The sequence below is a fragment of the Crotalus tigris genome, unplaced genomic scaffold (assembly GCF_016545835.1).
Source record: "Crotalus tigris isolate CLP2741 ecotype Arizona unplaced genomic scaffold, ASM1654583v1 scf7180000023652.331455, whole genome shotgun sequence".
NCBI lineage: Eukaryota > Metazoa > Chordata > Lepidosauria > Squamata > Viperidae > Crotalus > Crotalus tigris.
The window spans coordinates 159,093-187,061 of NW_024100099.1; the positions used below are offsets into that span (position 1 = coordinate 159,093).

The window sequence follows — 27,969 nt, forward strand, 5'->3', positions numbered from 1 at the left end:
TGTCTGAGATTTACACAAAAAGGCAGCCCTTCAGAGCTTGTTCTTGCGCTTCATTTCACTCTCCCCTTCCCAAGAGATTTGTTTCTCCACTCAGATACCTGATTTGTGGAAGCTTTAAAACAGAATAACAGAGTGGAAGGGAGCCGGTAGATCCTCTAATCCAGAGATCCCCAACTTTATGACTTGTGAACTTCAACTCCCAGAATTCCTCAGCCAGGGACCCCTGCTCTAGTCCAACCCCCCTGCTCAAGCAGAAGACCCTGCACCATTTCAGATGAACGGCTGTCCAGTCTCTTCCTAAAAGCCTCCCGTGTTGGAGCCCCCACAACGTCTGGATCAGTCGCATCAGAATCGGCTTTTGTTGAATGTGTTACAGTGGTGCTTTCTGTCCTCAGCTTAACAACAATTCATGTAGTGACTGTTTGAAATTACAATGGCACCAACAAAATGGATTTATGACCACTTACAACCTATGCAGCATCCCCATGGTCATGCAATCAGAATTCAAATTCTTGGCAACTGACTCACATTTATGATGGTTGCAGAGTCCCGGGGTCATGCAAGCCAAGTTAGTGGGGAAGCCAGATTCACTTAACAACCGTTTGACTAAGTTAATAACTTCAGTGATCCACTTAACAACTGTGGCAAGAAAAATTATAAAATGGGGTAAAGCTCACTTAACAAATGTCTCACTTAGCAACAGAAAATGTTGTATTCAATTGTCGTAGGTCAAGGATTGACCACCTGTATTTTGGAAGCACCTAATAGCTCAGAATGTGAGCTGGAATATTCTGTTTCATGAATGTTGACACTTTCACACGATCTTAGCTGTGTTCCCACTTCATGGCCTCAGATTCAGCCCTTTGCAAGAACTGGTCGTTAATACTGGATCCTTTTTACAAGATTTCTGATAAAAGTTACAGGGATAATATCCATTTACATATCTACTAAAGGATGAACATTTCTGAAACTTTCTGCGGAATAGAATCCATGGCGTTGGGGATAACTTACAATCAGTTTTGTACTACAGTGTGTATAGCCTATTGAATAATTTATAAAATGTCCTTTCTTGAGTGGTTCCTGTGATGTTGGTTTGATTAATGATTTGTTAGATCATTGACAGTTACCCAACAAATAGATTTACGTATTATGATTGTTGTAGTCACTGGTTGCAAATTAAAATTACTATGCAGCTTGGCAATCAGTTTTATATACCTTTTGGCTCTAGCTTTTTTCTCACCAGAAAACAGTGAGATAAGCTCAAGAAAGCATTTTCAGTTAAAAGTGAGATTCTGTGTATTATATGCTTATTGCTAAAATCCACTTTCTCCTGGGTACGTGTAGGATTGCTTTCAAAAACACTTAGCACGCTTTGATAAAATATTTGAATTTTTGTTTCTTAATAAGAAAGTTCTTTCGAGAACACCAAACTCAGCTAAGGGAATGGAAAACCTTAAAAACTTGAACTATCTTGAACTCCTAACACCTTGTGAGACCACTGTGCCTCGTTCAAGGGAGGTTGGAGACAGAGCGTGCCCGTAAATTCAATCTAATGTTTCTGTGTTAGATGTAAGATCGTTGTAAGGGCCGAAACGAGCAAGGGGACAACCCGTAACTCTCTGACCAGGTAGAACCATTGTGTAAACTTTGAGTAAGTCCAGTCTCAGAGAATGAACCAATTTCCAAATTTGGGAATTGATTCAAAAGGTGAGTAGAGGAGACTTAGGATTTAAATTCTGCAGCAGAAGAAAAAGACGGCTTTGTTTTTGCGTTTAGTATTAGATGGATCTTCTGAAGCTGCCTGACTTCTGTGTTGGCAGCAATAAAGCAGTTATACAAACTGAGCTGTCTCCACGAGCTTTAGACGTAAGCGACTCCAAGAGTTGGCAATAGCGGCGAATATCCGTAACTCGGGTGTAGGGTGAAGGTGAAGGTTCCTTCTTCGAGCTTGTGAGTTGGTTTCCGAACATTTGGTTACCAGGCGAGGTGACACCTTCACCGGAGTGTAGGGGGTGTCAGTCTCCATCTTCTTCTGTTTATAAGGGCTTGACAGACTCACACCTGAAGCCCTTGTAAACAACACGGACCCTGACATCCCCTAAACTCCGCTGAAGGTGTTATCTAGCCTGGTAACCAAACGTTCAGAAACCAACCCACAGATTTCAGAGAAGGAACCCACAACCTTCACCTCCGTGAGTGTGGGGCTGAGCCTGGTGTACTGAGATTTATTTCTAAGGCTAGTGTGAAGTAATAACAACAACAACAATAACAACAGTAAAGTTGGAAGGGACCTTGGAAGTCCGAGCCGAGGTGGCGCAGCAGTTAGAGTGCAGTACTGCAGGCCACTTTAGCTGACTGTGTTCAGCAGGTCAGCGGTTCAAATCTCACCGGCTCAAGGTTGACTCAGCCTTCCATCCTTCCGGGGTAGGTAAAATGAGGACCCAGATTGTTGGGGGCAATGGAAATATATATATACATTGCTTACTGGTGTACACCGCTTAGAGAGTGCTTGCACTTAAAGCGGTATATAAGTCTCATAAATAAATAAATAAATAAATAAATAAATAAATAAATAATAAGTCATCTAGTCTAACCCCCTGCTCAGACAGGAAACCCTATACCATTTCAGACAAATGGCTGGCCAGTCTCTTCTTAAGTCCGACAACCGTGATAGTAACGTGTTGTTCGTCCATTGATTTCGATGAGGACCTTGACATCTTGTAGATTATGGGCCATCAACGATGTGTCCGTAGGTGGCTGATAAGACCAATGTTAGCAAGGAATGTTCTACCACATAACTGAACAAAGAAATGTAGACACTGATAGTAAATTTGGTCTAACATTACCTATGATACTTCTAACGCTTTGTGATCATCTCTGGTGGGATGGACTGAAAAACATGTAAGCTTTGTTACAACAATTGCAGGAAGAAGGAATAGGAGGTGGCGGCAGTGGTAGCGTTATTTGAAATAACCTCTTTCTCCTTAGTTTGGCATAGCTGCTCTCTTCGATTTCTTGACTCTGTCAATATTGGAACTGGTAATGTATTAATAAAATGAAACTCGCCTCCTGACTTCTGTGCTCATAAGGTTGCTATAGCAGGCAGTCCTTGAAACCTGGATCCTTAGGCAGGATCATCCTCAGAAATGGTTCAGCTTGTTTGATTTAATGGCAAATAGCAATCTGTGCAATTCTGTTTTAATGTATGTGTATCATCCATTATCTCTGTCTGGGACATAGAATCATAGGGCTGGAAGGGACCTTAGAGGTCTTCTAGTCCAATCCTCTGCTCAAGACAGGAGACCTTATGCCATCCCAGTCAAATGGGTATCCAGTCTATTTTTAAAAACCTCCAGTAATGGAGCAGCAAGAACTCCAGGAGGCAAGCTACTTCTTGGATTAATTGTTCTGCCTGACAGAACATCTCTCCTTACTTCTAGTTTGGATCTCTTTTTAACAAGCTTCCACCGACTACTTCTTACTTTGAGTCTATACGAGTCTTTCATGTGTGTTTAAAAATCTGCAATGTAGAGAAGAATATCCATAGCAGGAATGAACTGTGGAGTGGATCCAGGCTCAAAGAGCAAGCAGGGACCCCAGTCTGTAATATGTTGCATGGAAACCGTTTACATTGGCAGGAATGCCGAGTGGCAGAATTCCAGGTCCTGTAAAAATAAAGAGAATTGGCAGCCGAAATGTGTTTGGTTTGTAAATATTTTGGAAATGACTGCAAATCACTCTGCCTTTCATCTCTGCAGATGTGTTGTGAAGACCTATTAATACAGCTTACATCTTTTATGTAAGTTACCTTGAATTCTTCTGCAGCCAGAAGTGACTTTTTATTTGCATCAGCAGTGATGGATGAGGGTTGAACTTTCTTGCTCTGACCCTCCTGATTGGTAATTTAACTCAAGAGTCTGAATCTTAATTTATGGCTCTCCAGATGTTGCTGAACTGTAACTCGCAGCAGTTCTGATTTCTGAACGGAATGTAGCTCTCTTGGTTTCTTCCAAAAGTTGCTGTTCTGTTTTGTACGGGTTTGCGTTTTTTAGTATCTTAACCTCAAACCAAACACCCAGGTGAGAAAGGGAGATTTTAATTATTTTACCTGCAGATCTCCAATTTAAACGTGGTGGCCTTGCGATTAAGACGTTGGGCTTGTCAGCTGGAAGATTGGCAGTTCAAGACCCAAGCGTTGTGTGACGGGATGAGCTGCCTTTCCTGCTCCTGACAACTTAGCAGTTCAAAAGCATGCACGTGCAAGTAGATAAATAGGTTCCCTTTTCGGTGGGAAGATAACAGTGTTCCATGGGCCTTGGCATACAGTCACACTGGACACCTGACCACAGAAATTTTTTGGGACAATGTTGGCTCTCTTGGGGAGGGAACAGAGATGAGCGCCGCCCTTAAAGCCGGACACCCCTTGGTAGGGGAAACATTTACTTTTTTATAGAGTCAGAACAACTTTGCTTATGGGTGCCCGTCTTTGCTTTTGATATGTTACCCTCATGCAGGGAGAGGCAAATTTCAAATTCCGTTCCAAAACTCTGTCTCTTCCCATATAACTAATCATTGTGTTATGTTTCCTTCCTGAATAATTTGTGAAGTGGCTAACTAGGCTTTCCAAGGAGCCGATAAATTATATCCTGTTTTAACTTCCTTGCCGCTGTTAGGAAATACTTTCGAGCATTTCTGTATAGATGGAAAATGGAACTGATAAAATTGTTGGAAGTCTTGAATATTTGAATTTTATCCCTTTATTTACAGCACCCTCTGGTCTTTGTTGGCTGGTATCAGAAGGAGCTGAGATGCAAGGCATTAAATGTCCAGAATTTTAAATCATGTTAAAATAAGTTGTGCAATAGTGGCAAATATCTGTGGCTCGGGTGTAGGATGAAGGCGGAGGTTCGCCGAGCTTATGGCTTGGATGCAACCTCCCCCATCACAAGACCGATCACAAAGACTCACTGATGACTGACACCTGACCCATCACATCACAGTCACTTAATGAACTGTTGTAAGTTAAGGACTATCTGTATTGCTGGCAATATATTTCAGAAATATGTAAAGCAAGAATGATTTGTGTTCTCTGTAACCTGGTCAGAAATGGTTATATAATACAGGGGTCCCCAACCCTCCCCTGGTCCGTGGACCGGTACCAGGCTGTGGCATGCCAGCAACCGGTCCGCACAAACAAACAAAGCCCCATCGGTGGGATGCAGGCAGCACACAAAAGCAGGACCCCTCCGGCCTCTGATATAATAGACCTGTCCTAAAATGCAAGAGAGACTTTGATCTGATTACACCTGCATGCTGCACTCACTCACTCACTCACCGGTATAACCGGCTGTTTCTGGATCCAATGAACCCTTGGCAAGGAAGCTTAGGAGAAGGACCACGGCCGTTGTGCTTCTTCTCAAGTGTTTGTCATGATGTTTCTGGCTGCTGGTTTTGTTCCCCATCCTCAGTTCTTTGTTGTCATGTTCCAGAACTGCAGACTTTTTTTTTTTAATATATTTTATTAGATTTTATATGGGTAGGGAAAAGGTGGGGTCAGTGCGGGTACAGGGAAATCGGGATAAAGGGGACAGGTGTGGATAACTACAGTAAATACGTAATTCAGCGAACAAGCTGTCGTTCGGGTCTTCATATTGAGTATTATTGTTTATATAATACTAGACATTTATAAGAATAAAGCGGTATAGTTACAACTGACATTTGGTAAAATAGCAATATTCCTTTAAATAATTAACATAGTTGATTGCATAACAACTATTTCCAATCATCAAGCTTAATACTTAATATAATAAAGCTCTAAAATCTCTTCTTATTCTAACGTGTTTCAACCCACTGATAAAATTTTCCCCAGGTTTTATAGAAGATTGAATCTTCTTTCTCCTTCATCTTTAACGTTCATCTGTCCATTTCAGAACTGCAGACTTTTGACAGAATGTGGAAGAAGCATAAAGCCAGTTCATTCCCTGCATTGCTTATTTCCTCTCTGCCCTTGAGACAAATAAATGGCTTGGTTAATCTTGATGCCTTCTAGAATGGACCATGGGCTCGATCGTCTTAGCAAAACTCCATCAGGAAACAACTAGAACTGAAACGGGAATTTTTAATGTGGTTATTAAGTGATTCGTCACATGACTGGGCTTCATTTTACAACCAGTTTTACCACGGTTAAGTGAATCCCATGGCCGTTAAGTGAATCTCACAGCCGTTTAGCAAATCTGTCTTTCCCAACTGGTTTTGCTTGTCGGAAGGCAGCTGAGACGGTTACAATTCAGACTGTATGACTACAAGATGCTGCAAACTTTGTAAATAGATGCCAGGCATCTGAATTGCGATCATGTGGGGAATGGTGCAACGTTCATAAAACTTTGAGGAGAAGTTATAAGTCACTGTTCCCTAGGCCGTTATAACTTTGAGCCATCGTCAGATGAATAGTCATAAATTAGGGATTCCCTGTAGCTACATTCATCCTCCCGTTCTCTGTCTTTCCTGCTGAAAGAGCTTTGGAAACTGGTAGACGTGCAGTTCTTCATCAGCCTTCAGGCCTCCAAATATACTGAGAGGATTCTTACATCACGTTCGACTTTATAAACCCCGGTACTGCATATGGTTCAATGTTTTGGATTTTTAACCACAAACAAACCCGCTTAGCATGATGTGTGAACTCAGTTATTTCATAATATGTCTTGTACTTATCTTTAGATAATGGACCTCAACATCCATTTCCTATCTTATTTCATGTCTTGTTTAAGATGTCTTTATGGAAGGGCGGGCAAAATCTCTTCTGATTTTGTGGGAAGGGAGTAAAGAGGGCAATTAATCTTCTCCAGACCTTTCTCTGAGCTTCAAGCCATTTAATTAAGTTATTTGGATAAATTGGATGCTATTCTGGACTCCTTGAAAAGAAAGAAAAAGCTCTACTCACACAGGAAAGGGTTACCCAGTGTCTAGATATTGTGTTCTTTTGTCCATCATAATTTATGCACTCACTCTTCCTCCCTTTCTAAGGAGAGTTGTTTCTTCCATTACATTGCACAATATTTTAAACCAGGGGTCCCCAACCCTCTTACTGGGCTGTGCCCTATTCGGAACTGGGCCCTGTGAGCGGTGGGCCGATGTGCGCACGCACATACACACACACACACACACACACACACACAGAGCTCGATTTGCATAAGCGACAGGCTGGCCCACAGGCACATGCATGTGCAGCTCAACTTGCTCAAATTGAGTGTTGTGTGCTGGCCTGCCGCTCACGTGGCCCAGTTTCCCTCCCCCCCGCTGGACAGCCAAGCCACAGAAGTTGGGGACGGTTGTTTTAAAACAGGCACCTGATAAATAAATAATATTGGCCAATCCTAGCTATGAATTGTGATTTCCTAGCCAGCCTTGAATGATCTTGAAAAAGCTAATCAAGGTCAGCCCTGCTAGAATTTGGATGGAAGACTCTACAACTATTTTTAGGTAGTCATCAAGGGTCAAATTCAAGCTGCGGTTTCAAGACCGTCAGAAATCCTCTAGAACAGTGGTTCTCAACGTTTGTGTGACGGCGACCCCCGTCACACAAACGTGCCGGGCATGCGCGGCGGGGCGGGCATGCGCGGTGGGCATGTGCGGCGGCGCCCGCATGCGCGGCGGCACCCCCATGCGTGGCGGGCATGCGCGGCGGTGGCCCCATGCACAGTGCGCATGCGTAGCGGCGCCCCCTGAGGGGGGAAAATGGCGGATCGCCTTGTTTGGCGACCCCCGAGAAATGGTCAATCGACCCCAAATGGGGTCGCGACCCATAGGTTGAGAACCGCTGCTCTAGAAAAGAAACTAACTAGATCAAGTTGTCTGAAAATTATCTCCACTAAAAATAAAACCAGCAAAAAAGCTCTGTTCTTTGACATTAATATCTCATCTTGTCTTTTACTGTAGAAAACAGGTTGTTGTCATCAGTAAATGCGAGTTGGTAGATAATAGATTGCAACTTTTTTGTCTCTAGTGGTAAACCTCTAGTAGGATACACAATCTTCCTCTTCTCTTTGGTACCTTAGAAGCAGTTCGGAGAACCGAGTAGTAGTTTTCTCTTATGTTGGGTTACTTCCTGTAGGAGTATCTAACCTTCCCATTCCATCTAAGGCTATGTAAAGGTGAACCTGCTTTGGGTTTATGAGTATCAGGCTGAAATGGAGACCTTCAGGTTGCCACTGGATGCTGCCACATTCAGTGGACAGAAGGAAGCGGTTATCAGAGGACTGGAGACTATGAGAAGAGGTCAAGGAAAATGGAGGTGTTTGGCCTTGAAAAAGGGCAATAAACGGTGGGAGTAGCCCTGAACTCTTCTTATTCCTGAAGGAGCATCCTCACACAGAAGAAGACCAGATTCATTCATTCGCTCAGCAGGAGCCCTGCTGGCATAGTGGTTGGAATGCGCTATTGCAGGCTAACTCTGCCCACAATCTAGAGCTTGATCCTGATTTGGAATTCAAGGTTAGCTCGGCCTCCCATCCTTCCGAGGTCAGTAAAATGAGGACTCAGATTGTTGGGGAAAATATGCTGACATTGTAAACCTCTCAGAGGGGGCTGTAAAGCAGAGACCCCCAACCTTTGGGGCACCAGGGACCGGTTCTGTGGGGAGAGGTTTTCCCGTGGACCGGAGAGTGCGTGGTTTTGTGTGCTGCCTGCATCCCGCAGGTGGGGCTTTGCTTGTTTGTGCGGACCGGTTGCTGGCATGCCGTGGACCGGTACTGGTCCCCGGACCTGGAGTTGGGGACCCCTGCTGTAAAGCACTATGGAGCAGGATATAAGTGTGCCTGGCTGAGGAATTCTGGGAGTCCACAAGACATAAAGGGCCAAGTTTGAAGGCCCCTGGTCTAGTTGGACCGGTAGAAATTCTTAGAAAAAGGCAATCCCTTTTTCTGGTATCCTAAGGTGAGTGACACAGCATAGCGGTATTAAATTTTAGGAAGAGTGAACGTTAGAAAAACCAAAGGACTGTAATGGACAATAGTTGGCCAGCAGGACCAATCCTGAAGCTGATAGGAAGACTTTCTTTGCTTACCTTTCATCAAAGAAAGGGTGAACATTTTGTCAAGGATTTGGATCCTTGCCCTGATCAGTGAGATAGATTGGATGGCTTCTTCCTATCTATGATTCCCTGATTACACTAAGAGAAAAGTATGTATAATGTATAGAATAGCACTCCGCTGCATTACCAATTCTGTACATTACTGTTAAATTATACTGAAGCAATGTTGCGACAAAGCTGTACTATTATCATCTGAAGAACAAATATACTTAACAAACCCTCAGGGTCTGTTGCTGTAACTCTTAATTGAAACTTGTGAAAACAGTTGGAAACTTCAATTGAGGGTACATGAATACTGCCAAGTACTTAAAATTTGCATTTATAAGTCTTTATCTTTAAGCAGATATCTGTAATCTTGCATGCATTACAAATATGTCCAAATGGTTTTCAGTCTGCTTTGAGTATGATAAGCCTGAACGAATACAATATTTATTTTTAAATAAACAACTTTTAAGTACATTGGATAAGATGGAGAGCTTGATAGAGCATCCAAGGAGGCCTCTGGAATCACATTCTTAGCCTTAAACATCATATTGAAGATTCAAAGAAAATGATTAAAATTCAACTTGTTAATCCTTGAAAGAGTGACAGAAAGTTATAAGAACAAACAGATGGAGCTCAGATCTTGAAACTAGTAAGAAGTAAAAGCAAAAATTCACAAAAGATAACTTGTGTAGATAATCATGGTTAGGGTACAGATCTGTCTCTTGGATTTGGATTAGGTCTTTTCCTCCATCTATAAAGATTTTATTTCCAAAGGAATCTATAAATTATCCATAAGAGATATACTATTGTAGAATGTGAAGCTTAGTTACCGTAAATGCCGGCGTGTAAGGCGACTTCCACGAGCGCTGAAATCGGCGCCAAAGACGGGGGTCGTCTTATACGCCGAGTCGTCTTATACGCCGGAAATACTGGTAGTTTCCGGCGTATAAGACGACGTTCTAGGAATGCGGCCTGGCTATAAAGACGGGGGTCGTCTTATACGCCGGGACGCCTTGTACGCCGGCATTTACGGTAATACAAAGAACTGTCAACTAGCCTTCTGCAACCAGATAGTCTACAATTCCCATTGTCACTCTATAATACAGGGGCATCTCTAGAGGGTTACTAGGTTTTGGAGAATTCACATAGACCCTATAAAAAACTAGATGTTCAAAATGCATCCATCAGTGCTGTCCCAAGGTGACCATTTTCTTCATGCATCTTTTGAAGGATTTCTAACATATAGAAATTTAGTAGAATATGGGAGATTTTGGAAGGTTTAGATGTGGGGAACTTTGATTGAAAGCCTTGCTCAACTCATTGGTTGACCTTAGATCAGTCTCTTCCTCCCTGATGTATTAGTCTTTATAGTCCCCTAAAGGGGCTGCCAGCTATAGGATGATGTGAGTTGTGGTCCAAGTCACCTGGCTAGGAGCAATTTGGAGAAAACTGACATATTGCAAAGCTCTATCTTCGTATAACTTCTTTATTCTCACAGATACCTTTGGACCTCATAAGCTAATAAATTATGAGGTATGCTTGTCTAGCCAAAAGAACATACGTTCGGGTGACAAAAAAGATCCTTTATCTCTTCACAACTTGGCCTTCTTATACCTGGATATCTTTTGATAATCAACCAAGGAAGGCCATCCACAATATGCTTTCAAGGCTTCAAGTGGATCTGTTGGCCAAAATGGTGTCTCTCCCAGTTCTTTTCTTATTTGCAAAATGTCAGCTTTTAAACTTCAGAAGTAGATAAATCCACTTTCTTCTTTTTGTTCCCCTGAAAAATTGAAATGCATTCATTGGTGGAATATATCCAGGAAAGATGGTAGGCGAAACTACCAAGTGAAAAAAAGAAGATAGTTTGCTGTCCAGACCGCTGATCTTGGTTTATTGTTAGATATACATAATGTGGAGGCAGGCTATCTTCACTTTATATTTTCCTGGATTTTCAGGAGAAAAAAACCCTACATTTTCAAAGAGGGCCTTCCGGGGCTTTGGACTCAAAAGACAAAATATGACTTTAAGCACCTTTAACTGAGCAGGACGTATCTGTTAAGGTCGTCTTAAAGCAGCTGCATCTTTTTCTAGGCCATTGAGGCTGCCCTCTGCAGACACCACACGATCAAAAGGCACATTTGATTTCCAGTGTTCTGACCGGTGTTGCAAAAGCACCCATGCATTCAATTCACTAGCTGCCTAGCAGGGTGTGAAAAATAGAACACAAAGCAGTTGTTTCATGTCTTCCTTTTATTTGATATACCTGTCAGGAAAATGCTTGTGAATAACAGCTTTCTACGATATAGATGGATAAAGATGTCTGCAGCATGACAGTAGATATCATATACATCGGAGGTCCCCAACCTTTTGGGCACCAGGGACCGGTTCCATGGAGAGAGGTTTTTCCCTGGACCGGAGTGTGCGTGGTTTTGTGTGCTGCCTGCATCCCACAGATGGGGCTTTGCTTGTTTGTGCAGACCGGTTGCTGGCATGCCGCAGCCCGGTACCGGTCCACGGACCGGGGGTTGGGGACCCCTGATATACCTTATATACATGGAACATCCAATTCCAGAGTTGGGTGCTCCCAACACCGGACGTTTTTAAGACGAGATTGGACAGCCATTTGTCTGAAATGGTATAGGGTTTCCTGCCCGAGCCAAGGGTTGGACTAGATGACCTCCAAGGTCCCTTCCCACTCTGTTATTCTGTTATATCTATTGTTAGCATGGGAGGAATTTCAAAGCCAACCAGCATTATTAGGGATAAACTTCCCTAATAATAAGGTTGTCCTTGACTTACGACTGCAGTTGAGCCCAACATTTCTATTGCTAAGTGAAACACTTGTTAAATGTTTGCCTCATTTTACGACCACTCTTGCCACAGTTGTTAAGTGAATCATTGCAGTCGTTAAGTTGGTAACACGGTTGTTAATGAATCTGGCTTCTCCATTGACTTTGCTTGTCAGAAGGTCCCAAAAGGGGATTGCAAGACCCTGGGACTCTGCGACCGTCATAAATATGAGTCGATTGCCAAACAGCTGAATTTTGATCACCATGGGGACGCTGCGGTGGTCCTAGGTGTGAACAGTGGCCCTAAGTCCCTTTTTTCAGTGCTCTTGTAAGTTTAAACGGTCACTAAACGGATTGCTGTAAGTCGGGGTTTGCCCGGATGTTCCCTGTACAGTGGCTTTTCTAGCAGCCTCAACTTGCAGGAGGCTCCGTGGCGCCTGCCGTTTCTTGAAAAGCCAGTGGCCGCCTCTTGAGACGGAGCTACATGGGAAGGGCGCAAAGGGCCTGTCCTGTCCTGGTGGCCGAGGCAGAGAAGTAGCCTCCAGGCCAGAGGTAGGCAACCTTGGCTCTTTTATGACTGGTGGACTTCAACTCCCAGAATTCCTGAGCCGGCATGGCTCAGCTTGGAAACCTCTTTCTTTCCCCTCAGCATGGCTGGCTCAGGAATTCTGGGAGTTGAAGTCCACCAGTCATAAAAGAGCCAAGGTTGCCTACCCCTGGTCTAGACTCTAGGCCTAGGGTAGGGGGTCTTCAAACTTGGCCCTTTTATGACTGGTGGACTTCAACTCCTAGAATTCCTGAGCCAGCATGGGGGAACTATGGCCCCTCATGACTTGTGGACTTCAACTCCCAGAATTCCTGAGCCAGCATGGCTCAGCTTGGAACCTCTCCCTTTCCCCTCAGCATGGCTGGCTCAGGAATTCTGGGAGTTGAAGTCCACGAGTCATAAAAGGGCCAAGTTTGAAGACCCCTACCCTAGGCCTAGAGTCTAGACCAGGGTTAGGCAACCTTGGCTCTTTTATGACTGGTGGACTTCAACTCCCAGAATTCCTGAGCCAGCATGGGGAACTAGGGCCCCTTCATGACTGGTGGACTTCAACTCCCAGAATTCCTGAGTCAGCATGGGGAACTAGGGCCCCTTCATGACTGGTGGACTTCAACTCCCAGAGTTCCTGAGCCAGCATGGCTCAGCTTGGAAACCTCTCACTTTCCCCTCAGCATGGCTGTCTCAGGAATTCTGGGAGTTGAAGTCCACAAGTCATAAAAGGGCCAAGGCTGCCTCCCCCTGCTCTAGGCTGAAACCAGTCTCGGTTAAGGACTCCTGTTGGTCTTGTTAAGTGAAGCAGGCTAAAGTGGAGGGACCTTATTTGGCTCGGCAAGGAGTTTTTCCTCTGCCAGAAGTTGGAGCTGGTTTCATTGACCAGATTTATGAAACGTCTTCCTGTGCCTGGGATAATTAGTGCCTTTTGATTCAAAGTGTTTTTGACCTGCCCCTGAAGAATGGCTATTTGTAATTACTTGGCCAGCCTTGGCGGTGGAAATACACTGGGAGACAACTTTATGAAATCATTCTGGAACCTCTCCTTGAGGCAGATCTGTCAGTTCTTGCATGTTGCTGAGGAATTAATTTTGCTGGAGACTTGAAGGTCCCGCAGAAGCTCCTACAACACTTAAGTTCTTCTGAGATCTGCTGGCCGCCTGTGACTTAGCTCCAACCTCTTGTTTTTGTAAAACATGCACCTTTTAAATCTACCCGTAGGCCTTAAGATGAATTCCTTGGTTTGTTACCGTTAAGGCAGCGCAGTTGATCTTTCTTCTTTTTCTGCCTACTGGGGCATCTGCACGCCTCTCAAGTGATAGTAATAGTTAGAATTTGATTTTTTAATTGTCAGGACTTTCTATTTCCCAAAAGCAAAGTGAGGTTTGAAACCATTCCATGCTTGGAAAAATGCTGCTGCAGAACTGTGTGTTGATAAAATCACATCTGCTGTAAAGCTTGGTTGTAAATCTTCACTCCAAGATTATTTTACTTCTCATTCTTTTACTGTCACACAGAATATCTGTTTTATAATCTTATTTACACCCCGTCTCCTTTGCCTGTGGGCACTTACCTGTGGATCTGGAAGCTATATTTAAGTGCCAAATCCTGGTTTATTTGGCTAAATGAATTGTTAGCAACGAATGAGAGGTTTATTCATATCCAACACAGATGATGTGTGAATACAGCCTTTGTTGATAAAGGTTAAGTATTTTGTCCTAACTCTCCCCCCCATGAATTGTAGCCCTAGTCCTTGACTTACAACCACAACTGAGCCCAAATTTTCCATTACTAAGCAAGACAGTTATTAAGTGAGTTTTGCCACATTTTATGACCTACCTTGCCACAGTTGTTAAGTTAGTAACATGGTGGTTAAGGAATCTGGCTTCCTTAACAAGTCAATGTCATTGACTTTGCTCACCAGAAAGATGCAAAAGGTCATTTATATTGACCCCAGAATACTGCAACTGTCATAAATATGAGCCATTTGCCAAGCAATTGAATTTTGATCACATGACCATCGGGATGCTGTAACAATTGTGTGAAAAATGGCCATAAGTCACTTTTTTCAATGCTATTGTAATTTCAGACGGTCACTGAATGAATAGTTGTAAGTCGAGACCTTATTTAGGTGGCCATGAGGTCTTCATAGCTTCCCTTCTTTCTGTTAACCCCATTGAAAAATCTCCAGAGGAAATGCTGTGTTTATCTCAGGGGTATCAAACCGGCGGCCCGCAGGCCGGATGCATCAGGCGCAGGCCATGCCCACCCCGGCTCCTCAAATGCAAAAAATGTTGCATAAGCCACAACACATCACATGACGCGATCAAGTTTGACACCCGTGATTTATCTCAATTGGGAAGGATCACAGCCAAAAGGATGTGGAAAATTATGGAAAAATGTGAATGGGAAAACAAGGATATCAGCGGTAGCACAGCTTCTGCCCTTTCCAATAATTAAGTAAACTCAAAACTCTATAGGATAAATTTGAAATAAATTCTCAAGTCTTTTGAGAATGGGATTGTGACACAGAGGCAACTTTTTTTTTTTTTACTGCAGGAGAAGAAGCAGTCTAAAAATTGCAAGGCAGATGATATCGTGGATTTACCCAGCTTCTGAATTTTTGTGATATGTGCAGAACTGGGATTTATGCACCTGCTAATGCAGTTGCACAATCACGGATCTTAATTGGTAATTATTAAGCAGCTGGTCATGTATTTAGACCCTTGCCAAACTGCAGAGGGTGTCTTCCATAGCTACATTAAATCAACCTATAAGGGTATAAAAATACTTAAACATTTCCCCCAAAGAAACGCAAAATCAGAAAAGTACTACAGTGGTAATTTAAGAAGATCTTTTTTTTTAAAGGAAGACTAAATGATTACGGGAATAACATTCTCTGCCATTCAGTAAATTGTTATCCAGAAGAAAGTAATAATACGGTGGTTATTACTGAAAGTTATAAGCATCCCGAGATTTATAGAATCCTAAAATGTGTGGATGAAAACTGAAAAAATTAGCCTGATTGAACCGCTTCAGATTATAAATCTAGTAACTACTTGTTATGAATGCCTAGTGGTGATGTTGCTTTGATTAATACAGAAACCTAAAATGTTTGCAGAACGGTTAAAGGAAGACAATGTAGGCAGCATTGCTTTTTAAAAACACACCTTTTCCCTTATGGCTTTGCAATCCAAACAAGACATTAAAACAATGCAGTATAATCGAAAGAGCTGCTTACAGTCACAACAGTAGGAGAAATGAAATACTGTATTATATTCTCCCTGCTGGCTCAAAGCCTTTGATGAACTGGAATTCAACCTGAGCTTCAAATACAACAGGACAGGGAGTATGGAAGACACACAGTGTCTAAATCCACACGCTATTGTAACTCGGGTTTCCTCAATCTGGGAACTTGCATAGGTGTTGAGGCTCAGACTCAGAATTTCCCAGCTGTCCTAGCAGCTGTGCTGAACTAAGACTTCTGGGAATTGTAGGCCCAATTGACTTGGAGGGGTCCAGCTGAGATAAACTTCATTGAGGTAGAACAGGGGTCTTCAAACTTGGCCCTTTTATGACTTGTGGACTTCAACTCGCAGAATTCCTCAGCCAGGCACACGTGCCTGGCTGAGGAATTCTGCGAGTTGAAGTCCAGAAGTCATAAAAGGGCCAGGTTTGAAGACCCCTGAGCTAGAACATTATTTGGTTTGGTTTACGTGCTATACGGACTTATCTGCTGTGGGATTGGAAACCATGGTTTATGACTTGTTTGGATCCAGCTAAATGTGTGCGGGGGGGGGGGTTGGTAACTCATAACTTACTTAATACATGAACAGAGTTAAAGATTTGCAGATCCAGTATATGTATGGTAGTCCTCAACTGATGGCCACAATTGGGACGGGAACTTCAGTTGCTAAATGAAATGGTTGTTAAGAAAGTTGTGCCTGATTTTATGAATTTTTCACCATAGTTGTTAATCACACAGTTCTTAAGTGAAGCATATGGTCATTAAGCAAATCCAGCTTGCCCCATTGACTTTGCTTGTTGGAAACTGGCTGGGAAAAGTTGCAAAGGATGATCACATGACCTTGGGATGTTGCAACCCTCATAAATCCATGCTGGTTCTCAAGAACTTTCGATCATGTGACTGCAGGGACGCTGCAACAGTTGTAACTGTGAGGACCAGTCATAAGTCACTTTTTTCACTGCGGTAGTAATTTTGGACAGTTGCTAAATGAATGGTTGTTAAGTCAAGCACTACCTACACACAGTGTAGCTAATGTATGTGTGACTATGAGCCATTAAGTTGGTATCAATTCTTAGCAACCACATAGATGTAAACTAATCGATGTATGTATACTTATTTAAATCACCCATGGATTTAAATATTTACTCATGTGCCTGGTTTGGAGAACAAAAGTGGAGATGAATGAGTAATATCAATACCATACGTCAGAGGTCTCCAACCCCCGGTCTGTGGACTGGTACTGGGCCACGGTGTGCCAGCAACCGGTCCACACAAACAAGCGAAGCCCCATCACAAAACCATGCACTCTCCAGTCCGCGGAAAAACCTTTCTCCATGGAACTGTTCCCTGGTGCCCAAAATGTTGGGGACCTCTGTCATAAGTAATAACCCCAAAAGGAATGTCTAAGGTCTAAACCAGGGTGTCCAGCCTTAGAAACTTTAAGACTTGTGGACATCAACTCCCAGAATTACGGGAGTTGAAGTCCACTTGTCTTAAAGTTGGAAGCTGGTCTAAAGTATGAAACAGTCATGCTACTTTCCTTCACTAGCCGAAGGGCTAGTGAAGATGGGCCTTGTGATCATCCCGGTTGCACATCCAGGTGAATCCTGGTGGATCTGAAACCATTCCCCTCCAAACATCTGCAGATGTCATTAGATTACAGGAGCAAAAGTGATCCTCCCCTCCCTTCATTTAATCAGAGAGACAAATGTAAAAAGAATGTAGGTCGATTCTTTCAAACAGCTTCAGGGCCCCTTAAACTCCCAAGACTGGACAACTCTGACAGCCTCGTTTCTGCATCATCACCCCCATTAGCTCCCCAAGCGTTGCCTTATCCAGTGGCCTGGCTGGCTGGCTGCATCCTGGTTACTCAAAGGTTTTACTTCCGTTAGTACTTAGCAAGTATCCCTGGCTGGGTAGTTGAGGCAGTTTCCTCATATCATCTTGAAGATGATAAAATAGTGGTTGACTTAACTGTGAAGATGATGAAATTGACCTCTTGTAAGGTCAGGTTTGATTGGCAGGTTGTTTCTCTGATGCAAGAAGATCATTGGCCATTTGACAAACTGTTGAGATTCATTTTCCAAATTATATCAATTTGTAAAGGTGAATATCATCACTCAACACATACAGCAAATGCTTTAGTTTTTTTATGAGCTGTTTGCTTCTTCATCTGATGGCCCATAGTAAAAGGTTCTGGCGCAAAAGAGGCATCTGTGAAGGGTGTTAAGGATGTTGAATTAAAAATATTAGCGATGGGATATAACTTTAATTTACATTCTAACCTTTCTACTTCTGATTTTACATAGGACCAATAATAACACCACAGAAATGATGACAATAATGATAAATTTAAGGATTATGATAAATTCATTGGAAAAAAATAAATAAAAAACATTTCAATGAGGAGCAAAAGATTTTAAGAAAAGTAATTTTCCTATTCCCTGAGTGGATACATGGGCGAGAAGGTACATTGCATTTAAAAAAAAATGTTTTAAGGAGAAAGGAGATTAATTTATACAAAAAAAACAATGAATTCAGGTTGCATTTCTGATTTTTAAACCTACTTCAGGTTATGAAACAGGCAAGGCTGGTGTCGGATTTTCTATTTGGACTGAGATGTGCTTGAGATCCAGGCAAATAGCATTGATGGTACTTACTTGTCTGCCCTCCTGGGTGAGCCTGCAAATTAGGAATAAAGAGGAGGAACAGCAACTCAGCTGAACTCAAAACACAAAGTCTTGCTAAGCTGACTGATTACCTTCCTATATTGAGTTACAACTTCCTGCAGCCCCAGCTAAGCCTGCTGACTGGTGAGGGATGTTGTAAGTCAGAGTTAAAGCAGCATTAGGACCCATTTTTCTATTCCAAAATATAAAATTCTGAAAGATACGATTCCATGTGTCACTCCACTTGATATATCACTCTAGTTTGACAAGAAATTGTTATTGAGCTTTCTTTGATCTTGGTTTTCAAGTCAGGTGTAGCTCTAACAGGCTACCCAGTTCCAGTTGTTGAGCTTCACTCAAATCAAGATATATTCACAGCATTCCCGTAATCTATTAAACAAGCTAACCGAACCCAAGTGAAATCAGCTTTATTATTAATAAATTCATGCTACTAGTAATAATTGCATTGTTTCAAGGTGTTTTCAAACAAACTGGATTATATATGCTCCAGAGTTTTGCCATTAATTTGGAAAACAACCATTGTCCTATCTCAGATGTGTGAATTGCTACTTTAATACACCTGGAGGAAATAAAAGGGCTGAGAGCAGCTGATGAAATAGTTTTTTCTCTGAGCTGCTGAAAAACTGCTGCCTTTTAGAGTGAGAAAGACTTGGGGATGCTGATATACAACTTAGTATGTTTCCAGTAATTAGTACAGAGAAAGATCTGACCAACTCTTCTAAAAAGCGGAAATTCTATGGCATTTCCGATTTGAGATTTAGACCCCATCACCAAACGGTCCATCTTTGGGGAGGCTAATGGAAAGAACTCGAGTCAGGACACTGACTCAAACAGAGGCCCAGTGGGATGACTCCTTGGAGGTGAGTGCTTTTGACTCCACAGATTCTTATAACGAATTGCTTAATTTACTGCTGCTAGCAGCTGCTCTGCAATGGAATTATTTGAGAATTAACACTTCTCAGCGTGAGAACTGAGATACAGGCTGTAGGAAGATACCCAATTTTTTGCAGTCCATTGGAACACTCCCTGACCTTTAAAGTTAACTCTTGAAGAGGAATTTAAATCCACTTTAAAGATGGATTTAGTGTCAGAAACCTGTGGCTAGATATTGCTGTCTCTTTCTCATTGCTCTTGAGAGTTGCACTTAGAAAGTGGGAAGCACCATCTGCCTTATTTATAACAGTTACTACAGAAGCACAGCTTAAAGGCTCAAGCTGAAGTGTTTTGTATTCTGTGTGTGTCAGATTTCACAAGGTGTTACCTAGAAGTTGGTGCAAGCTTTTATTAATGTGGGTGTACTTCAGCAAATCTATTAATTCACCTTTGAGAAAGTCTGATTCTTAAAGTGCTCCAATATACTTTGTAGGTACGTTACTCATTTTGTAAGTATATAAATAATTGGAGTTGGATCTATGGAGAGTGGAAGTCTGTTCTTTTTTAAGGAGATGAACAACAGAGGATTTTGACACTTTTGGCATCTCAACAAAACCCCTTTAATGGGATTAGTTTGTCAGGAATGAATCTAGTCACCAAGAGAAAGCCTTTTCAGAGACATGCAATGTAAGAGGGTGGATAGAAAAACAGATTTTCTCAGTAATAGGCCCAGCTTTATGGAATTCTCCCTCTTCAGCAATGGACTGGTCTGAATGTTCCTTCCTTTTTTTTTTTTTTTGTAATGTCTTCAGCCCAGCAGGAAGGGGGTTCAGTTAGACAGGGCAGAACCGGGAGGTGGGCAACTTGGGCTCTTTTATGACTGGTGGACTTCAACTCCCAGAATTCCTGAGCCAGCCTGGCTCAGCTTGGAAATCTCTCCCTGTCCCCTCAGCATGGCTGGCTCAGGAATTCTGGGAGTTGAAGTCCACCAGTCATAAAAGAGCCAAGTTTGAAGACCTCTACCCTAGGCCAAGAGTCTAGACCAGGGGTAGGCAACCTGGGCTCTTTTATGACTTGTGAACTTCAACTCCCAGAGTTGAGCCAGCATGGGGGAAGCTTTGGCCCCCTCATGGCTTGTGGACTTCAACTCCCAGACTTCCTGAGCCAGCATGGCTCAGCTGGGAAACCTCTCCCTTTTCCCTCAGCATGGCTGGCTCAGGAATTCTGGGAGTTGAAGTCCACGAGTCATAAAAGAGCCCAGGTTGCCTACCCCTGCCCAAATGCCTGAATTTTGAAAATGTGACTGTGAGGAAAAATATTTAAATATTTAAGCCAGGGGTCTTCAAACTTAGCCCTTTTATGACTGGTGGACTTCAACTCCCAGAATTCCTCAGCCAGCATGGAGAAACTATGGCCCCCTCATGGCTTGTGGACTTCAACTCCCAGAATTCCTGAGCCGGCATGGCTCAGCTGGGAAACCTCTCCCTTTTCCCTCAGCATGGCTGGCTCAGGAATTCTGGGAGTTGAAGTCTAGGAGTCATAAAAGAGCCCAGGTTGCCAGCCCCTATTCTAGAGGCTTGCCCTATCAGGGTTGGTGGAGATAATGGTCTTGGATGTTCTCCTTTCAAGCTAGAATAATAAGAAATCTTAGCTCATGCAACCTTTTCTCATCTTTTCCCCTAAAATACATCTTAGCAAAGGAACCGAAAGGTTCTCTGATTTTTTTATTAAGAAGAGGACAATTTTAATCCGGTGGCTTTAAAAGTAGTCTTATATATAAATGCAAGGTTCTTAGCTGGGGTGGAAAGAAAAAAATGTTTCATATCTATTTTATTTCGTATCACATTGGGAATTTGGAAGGAAACCTTGCATGTGAAAAATTATGTCCCTTTCTATGCATTTGTCCTGAAATGCACAGTTTGTGAAGCAGTATTCCTTATGGATGTGATTGGTCCTAAGCTCATTTTTGTACACAGTTTTGAATGGTGGAACTGGGAAGCGGAGTTCAGAGACACGTAAAACCCAAAGGAGATCTTTCTCCCTGCTCACACAATAATTTGGGAAGTAAGAATTAGGCTGTTTAGTAGTAAAACAGCATGAATTAAATACAGCTCATATCTCTGCTCTGTATAATTGTGCAGTAATATTTCCCTTTGGTGGAATTTGAAATACTTACAATATTTAATGGGAATGTTTGGAGGATTTCTGTGCCATGGAAGTTTTGTACACATAAATTAAAACAACTGTACTTTTCTTCTCCATTAGTTTTAGTCAGGCTGTTGCTAATGGCTATTTCTACCTAGGTCAGGGGTAGGCCATCTTGGCTCTTTTAGGACTGGTGGACTTCAACTCCCAGAATCCCTGAGCCAGCCATGCTGAGGGGAAAGAGAGAGGCTTCCAAGCTGAGCCAGGCTGGCTCAGGAATTCTGGGAGTTGAAGTCCACCAGTCATAAAAGAGCCAAGGTTGCCTACCCCTGACCTAATCCATGAATTAGAGCAGCGGTTCTCAACCTGTGGGTCGGGACCCCATTTGGGGTCGAACGACCATTTCACGGGGGTCGCCAAACAACACAGTCGGCCATTTTTTTCCTCTTTTCCTTAGCTGTGCTACTCCCTTTTATTCTCTTGGCTTTTGAAAGCCAATAGAATAGACTCTCTTGAACAGAGTCTAATTCTATTGGCTTTCAAAAGCCAATAGGAATTGTCCAGGCTGTCTTTGCCCTGCTGAGCCCGCCAAAAGTCCCATTCTGCAAACAGTGCTGCACCAGTTGAGTAGTCCTCGACTTACGACCGGTTGAGTAGTCCTCGACTTATGACTGGTTGGGGGTCGCGGCATTAAAAAGGTTGAGAACCACTGAATTAGAGGGATAGCAGATAGAGAATTTCCCTCAGGAATGAGGTGACCAGCGTTCCTGAAGGTGTTAAAACAACGAAAGCTGGCTGGAGGCAGCTCAGGAATTCTGGAAGTTGAAGTCCACCAGTCATAAAAGAGCCAAGGTTGCCTATCCCCGACCTAGGTAGTCCTTGATTTACACTTTACCGCCGTAATAGAACCTGCCCATTATGGTCACAAGTTGTAAAATCGGTCACCGCATGTTTCTACAACCTTTTTGTGGTGAATTTTAAGCAAACGGAGGGCAATCAGTCCTAACAAGACCTTGGCAGTCGAGCTAATGCCGTATTTGTAAAGTCAATCCATTGATTGCTATGGACCATTTTTGCTAAAAACCAGAAGTAAATGTTGTTTTTCGGTGAAAATGCCATCAGGTGACTTTGGGATACTGGAAATGTCAATAAATGCGGGCCAGTTGCTCAGACTGCGACATGTCGTCATATTTCTGCAAAGGGGTATAGTGGCTTCCAGAACTTCCAAACTGTCTTGCTAAGCAAGACAATTGTTAAGCGAGTTTTGTCCCAGTTTGCGACATTTTTGCCACAATTGAGCAAATCTTTGCAGTTGCTAAGTGATTCATGCGATCATTAAGCAGATCTGCCTTCCCCCCCCCCTTGACTTTGCTTCTCAGGGCCGACTGGGGAAGGTACCAATGGGTCACGTGACCCCAGGACAATGCAACTGTCGTAAGCACATGCCAGTTGCCAAGCAGCTGTATTTTGATCACGTGACCGTGTTGATGCTGCAACGGTCGTGTGAAAATCGGTCATAAGTCATTTTTTTCAGTACTGCTGTAACTTCTAACAGTCACTAAATGAATGGTTGTAAGTCGGGGATTATCTGTACAGTTGCTAAGTGACTGGCTATAAGTCAAGAACTACCTGTAGATTAAGGTATATGAGCAGGGTACACTCTCTATTTTTCCACTGGGAAAAGGGGATGACAAAATTGGCTTTTGCAGGAAAGAAAGCAGATTTGTCTAATAAGACTTAAAAAAAAAAGCAACCTAGAATGCTACTGCTTGGCACCCCATCCAAAAGTGACAGCAATTTCCAGACTGTCACTCTTTGTTTAAGCCCTTGGGGGAACTCAGAACTTGCAAACGCCTCCATTCTGCTTCCCAGAGTACACAGTTGTAAGTTGCAAAGCAGGCTGAGGCTGAAGCTGTCCTAATTTTGGACCATGGTTAAATGAACTACTAAGTTGAGCGTTTTCAAGATCTCACCAGCTGCTGTATGTCAGACTGTTCCTGGGTTCATCCAAAGCCAAAGTGATTCCAGCTTGGTGAATCAGTCTAACAATCTGATTTGCACATGTAGGGTAGTCCTTGATTTACAACCAGTTGCTTAGCGACTAGTTTGAAGTTATGACCAATCTGAAAAGGGGGTCTTAGGATCCTCGCCCTCAAAGTTCCAGCAGTCGGGCACCCTCCACGGCCACGTAACTCACGCTTCTGATTTTGTGGCAAAATCATGCCGGTTGCGAACTGTTGCTTTGCTTAACGACTATGGCATTCCCCTAATGGCCACCATAGAAAAATAAAAAATCTGTTTTATGACTGTCATGACATATGACTATAATGGGCAGGCTCCATTACGGTCGCATGTCAAGAACTACCTGTAGAACAAATCCACAATGATCAATTTGTAAGTCACATTAAGCCAGGAACAAATTGTTTACATTCCAGAAAAAAAATGAGTTGCCTACTTATTGTCAGATTTATATTTTCAGTGTCTCTTGGTAAAAATTAGTGCCTTTGTTGTTGATTTATTTAAGAAAATCGTTATTCCTAGTCTTTCGGAAAGTGATGGCCACCAGGATTAAATTCGGGTTTAGGAGCCACAGAAGGTGTAAACAGTGATGTGTGGGAATTAAATGAGCCCAGTGTGGGATATAAATGTCGAGGTTCTTTTGTGGCAATTTTTCCTTGTGTAATTAGAAGTAAGAGCATTAACAGCAGCTCAGAAGGTCAGAAGTTGTGATTCAGGTTGACATAGCAGCTTGGTTCTCTTTCCCAATTTCCCCCCTCTTTCCTCTCATTTTTTTCAGGAGCATTATTATTATTTATTGTCTTTATTCCTCACATGTACATGGCTACCCATCTCACAAAAAGTGACTCAGGAAGAGTACAATAATCAATAAAAACAATAATAAAACAAAATAATAGAAATATAGAAACCACCCGAAGAGAAGAAACAACCACAATGGAGCTTTACAATGCCTTGATAAGGCCACACTGGAATACTGCATCCAGTTTTGATCACTGCAATATAAAAAAGGTTGAGACTGTGGAAAGACTGTGGAGAAGTTGGGGCTGGAGGCTAAAACATACGAAGAATAATGGCAGGAATTGGGTAGGTCTAGTTCAGAGGTGTCAAACTCGACGTGTCGCGACGTATCGCAACTTTTTCCCTATTGCCGGAGCTGGGGTGGGCGCGGGTTTGGCATGACGCATCCGGCCCGTGGGTCGGCAGTTTGACACCCCTGGTCTAGTTTGATGAAGAGACTGACCAGGGGGTGACAGGATAGCCGTCTTCCAGTATTTGAGGGACTGCCCCAAAGAAGAGGCAGTCAAGCTCTTCTCCAAAGCCCCTGAAGGCAGGACAAGAAGCAACGGATGGAAACCCGTCAAGGAGAGAAGCAACCTGGAACTAAGCTCCCTTCCAGCTCTCTTATTCATCAAAGAACACCTTCAGTTCCCTGAGACAGACGTACCTAATACTTTTCCTTCTTTCTGCTTTCAGTTCAAAAACAGTCCTGTGAGGTGGGTTGGGCTGAGAGAGAATGACTGACCCAAAGTCACTTGGGTGGCTTTCATGTGTCAGGCAGGATTAGAACTCACATTCTCCTGGTTTCTAGCTTGGTGCCTTAACCACTTGTCGATGGTGTTCAAGTGGTGCTCCAGTTGTTTTGGGATTGCACCCAAGGCGCCTATTTGTAGTGGTACAATTTTTGCTTTCTTTTGCCATAGTCCATGGGTAGGCAACCTTTTATGGCTCTTTTATGACAGGTGGACTTCAACTCCCAGAATTCCTGAGCCAGCCACGCTGAGGGGAAGGGAGAGGTTTCCAAACTGAGCCAGGCTGGCTCAGGAATTCTGGGAGTTGAAGTCCACCAGTCATAAAAGAGCCAAGGTTGCCTACCCCTGCCATAGTCGTTCTATTTCTACTTACAGGTCTTTGTATTTTGTTATCTTCTCCAGTTCTTTCTCTTCTATTCTGCTGTCTCCAGGTACAGCAGTGTCCACGATCCATACATGGTTATTATTATTATTATTATTATTATTATTATTATTATTATTATTATTATCTAAACATGGCTTTATTAAAATAGCTTCCTTGCAATAAATCTGGATAAATTGATTAATGTTACAGAATTCCTGCTGCTTAAACTCCCCCCCCCATATAGAGTGCGGAAGTTTGCTAACCTAGCATTGCATTATCTTATCAACAGCCTGGAAATCCTAAAAAGGTCTATACTGAGAGCAATATATACTTTGAACTACAATATTAAATGATTTTATGTGGGGGGCCCTTTCTCTCCTAGGTACAAAGCTGGGCACCATTAAGGGTAAGGTTCAAGAGTAGACAGTTAACTTCCTTTTTTGACCTATGTTCGTTTCCTGGTGCTCATCTTAATATTTTATTTTTTCTTATTGTTTTTCCCACTGTAGTATACAAGGGTTTGGATTCCTGACCCTGAAGAAGTCTGGAAATCAGCTGAAATCATCAGAAATTACAAAGAGGGAGACAAAACTCTGCGTCTGAAACTTGAAGATGAAACGGTAGGCCTCCGGCTTGTGTTTTTCTTTCCCTCCTTTGTAAAGTTCTCTATCGCAGGCCGGTCTTATGAACTGTTACCTGAACAAAGGCCGAGAAAGCAATGTGAGGGTTTAACCAGCACTGAATTTTTAATACTATAGTTCTTCACATTGGCAGAGATTCCTGGCAGAGATGCGTACCCGCTTTAAAAGTGAATAACACTGAACCTATATATAGGGAAGTGGAGAGCTAAAACAGGTATTATTCATTGCCCATTTCCATAGTGTAGTCATTTTTCAGAGGGTTTTTTTCTGATAATTTGTTTCATTTGATTGTAAAACTCAATGCTTGTGACACTGAATACTGTATGTCCTGTTTAACTGATGGGCTAAAGTAATTGTTCATTTATAAAACCCTCATTGTATCATGCAGGAAAAGACATTTGGTTTTTCTGAGAATTGTTGCCCAATTATACTCAATTGAATCACTATTAATATTATTTTATCATTATATTCAATGAGCATTATTATGAGTGGTCGTTGTGTTTTCAAGTCACATCCTTTAAGACAATTAGTTTAAAACGTAATTCATTTTAACAGTTTGAAGAGTTTGAACAATTAAGTACGGTATTCAGTGGCACCTGACATCTTTGGATATTGTGTGGGCAACTTTTGTGCTTTGAATAATTGGGCTTAAATATAACAGACACCTCTAAATGTCTATTCAGTCTCTCCAATGACTCACTGCCCTGAAACATATCAAACAGCAGAGATTGAAATAGGACGTGTCATAACAAATATTAGAAATTCTTTATAAAAAAAATTCTAATAAATTATGAAAAAAAGCTTAGTTGCTACCAATAACAACAAAGGAATAACACCAATTCAGTGCAGTTTTCATGGAGGTGCTTCTACTTTTAAGATATAATGTGTGTTACCTAACTGGCCAATTTAGTGGCAACAGAAAATATATTCTTTATTACTGTTTCCTAACCTTGTTGTGTTCCAGATCATTTGTGATAACAAATGAGTTAGCAGATGCCACTTTTACTGGCTGAAAAATTTACCAAGGACATTGTGACTAATTTTTAAGCCTGCCGGGTGAACGTTGTCACTGTTTATACAAGCCTGCCAAGTGAACGTTGTCACCCTTATAAAAGAGGTGGCAAAAAGCAGTGTTTCTCAACTTCAGCAATTTTAAACTGCGTGGACTTCAGCTCCTAGAATCCCCCAGCCAGCAGAGCTGGCTGGGGGATTCTGGGAGCTGAAGTTCACGCAGCTTGAAGTTGGTACGGTTGATAAACTTTGGCATAAAGCATTGATGTGGATTTGGGAGCGTTTCTGTCTCTTCCTCCCACTGATTTCAAAAGTGTACGAGGTAGTCCTTGACTTACGACCACAACTGAGCCTAAAATTATATGTTACTAAGGGAGACAGTTAAGTAAATTTTGCCCCATCGTACGACCTTTCTTGCCACAGTTGTTAACTGAATCACTGTTAGTAACACGGTTGTTAAGTGAATCTGGATTCCACATGGACTTTGCTTGTCAGAAGCTCACAAAAGGGGATCACGTGATCCCCGGACGCTATGACCGTCATAAATATGAGTTGGTTGCCGAGCATTTGAATTTTGATCGTGGGGTCATCGGAAACCTGCAATGGTTGTAAGTGTGAAAAACAGTCATAAGTCATTTTTTTCAGTGCCGTTATAACTTCGGTCCCTAAATGAACTTTTTTTTGCAGAAAAAGAAGTATTAACTTTAGATCATATCTGTGCATACCTTTATATACTTTAAAGAGGCTGATATTTTTCCCTCCAGCAGTGATAAGGAACATTTTTCCCAGCTGACAGTTAGGATTATTAATCCTTCTTTCCTTTCTCCTCTGATTGTTTCCAGAGACTGTTTGAAATTAAGCCATATGAAACAGGTTGCCGAAACTAGTAAATAAAGAGATGGGTTTCAAGTTGAGATTTGTTAAGCCTGTAGCCATGGGCCATTGCATAAAGTTTACCCAAGCAAGAGTTGCAAGCCGCCAAGTTTATTTTTACTGAGTTCGCATAGGATATTTACTGTGTTAAGTGAAGGAATCCACTTTATAATG

At 42.4% G+C, this 27,969-nt stretch overlaps 1 protein-coding gene across 3 annotated transcripts in view; it reads left to right on the top strand.

Moving 5' to 3' along the window:
- The window catches only part of LOC120297637 (unconventional myosin-Vb-like), a 213,394-nt gene that overhangs the window by 42,510 nt on the left and 142,915 nt on the right, over window positions 1-27,969 (top strand). For all 3 annotated transcript variants that reach the window (XM_039320485.1, XM_039320484.1, XM_039320486.1), the window contains exon 2: window positions 25,780-25,890. In XM_039320485.1, the coding sequence (XP_039176419.1) occupies window positions 25,780-25,890 (111 nt within the window). The remainder of the gene's footprint in view (window positions 1-25,779; window positions 25,891-27,969) is intronic.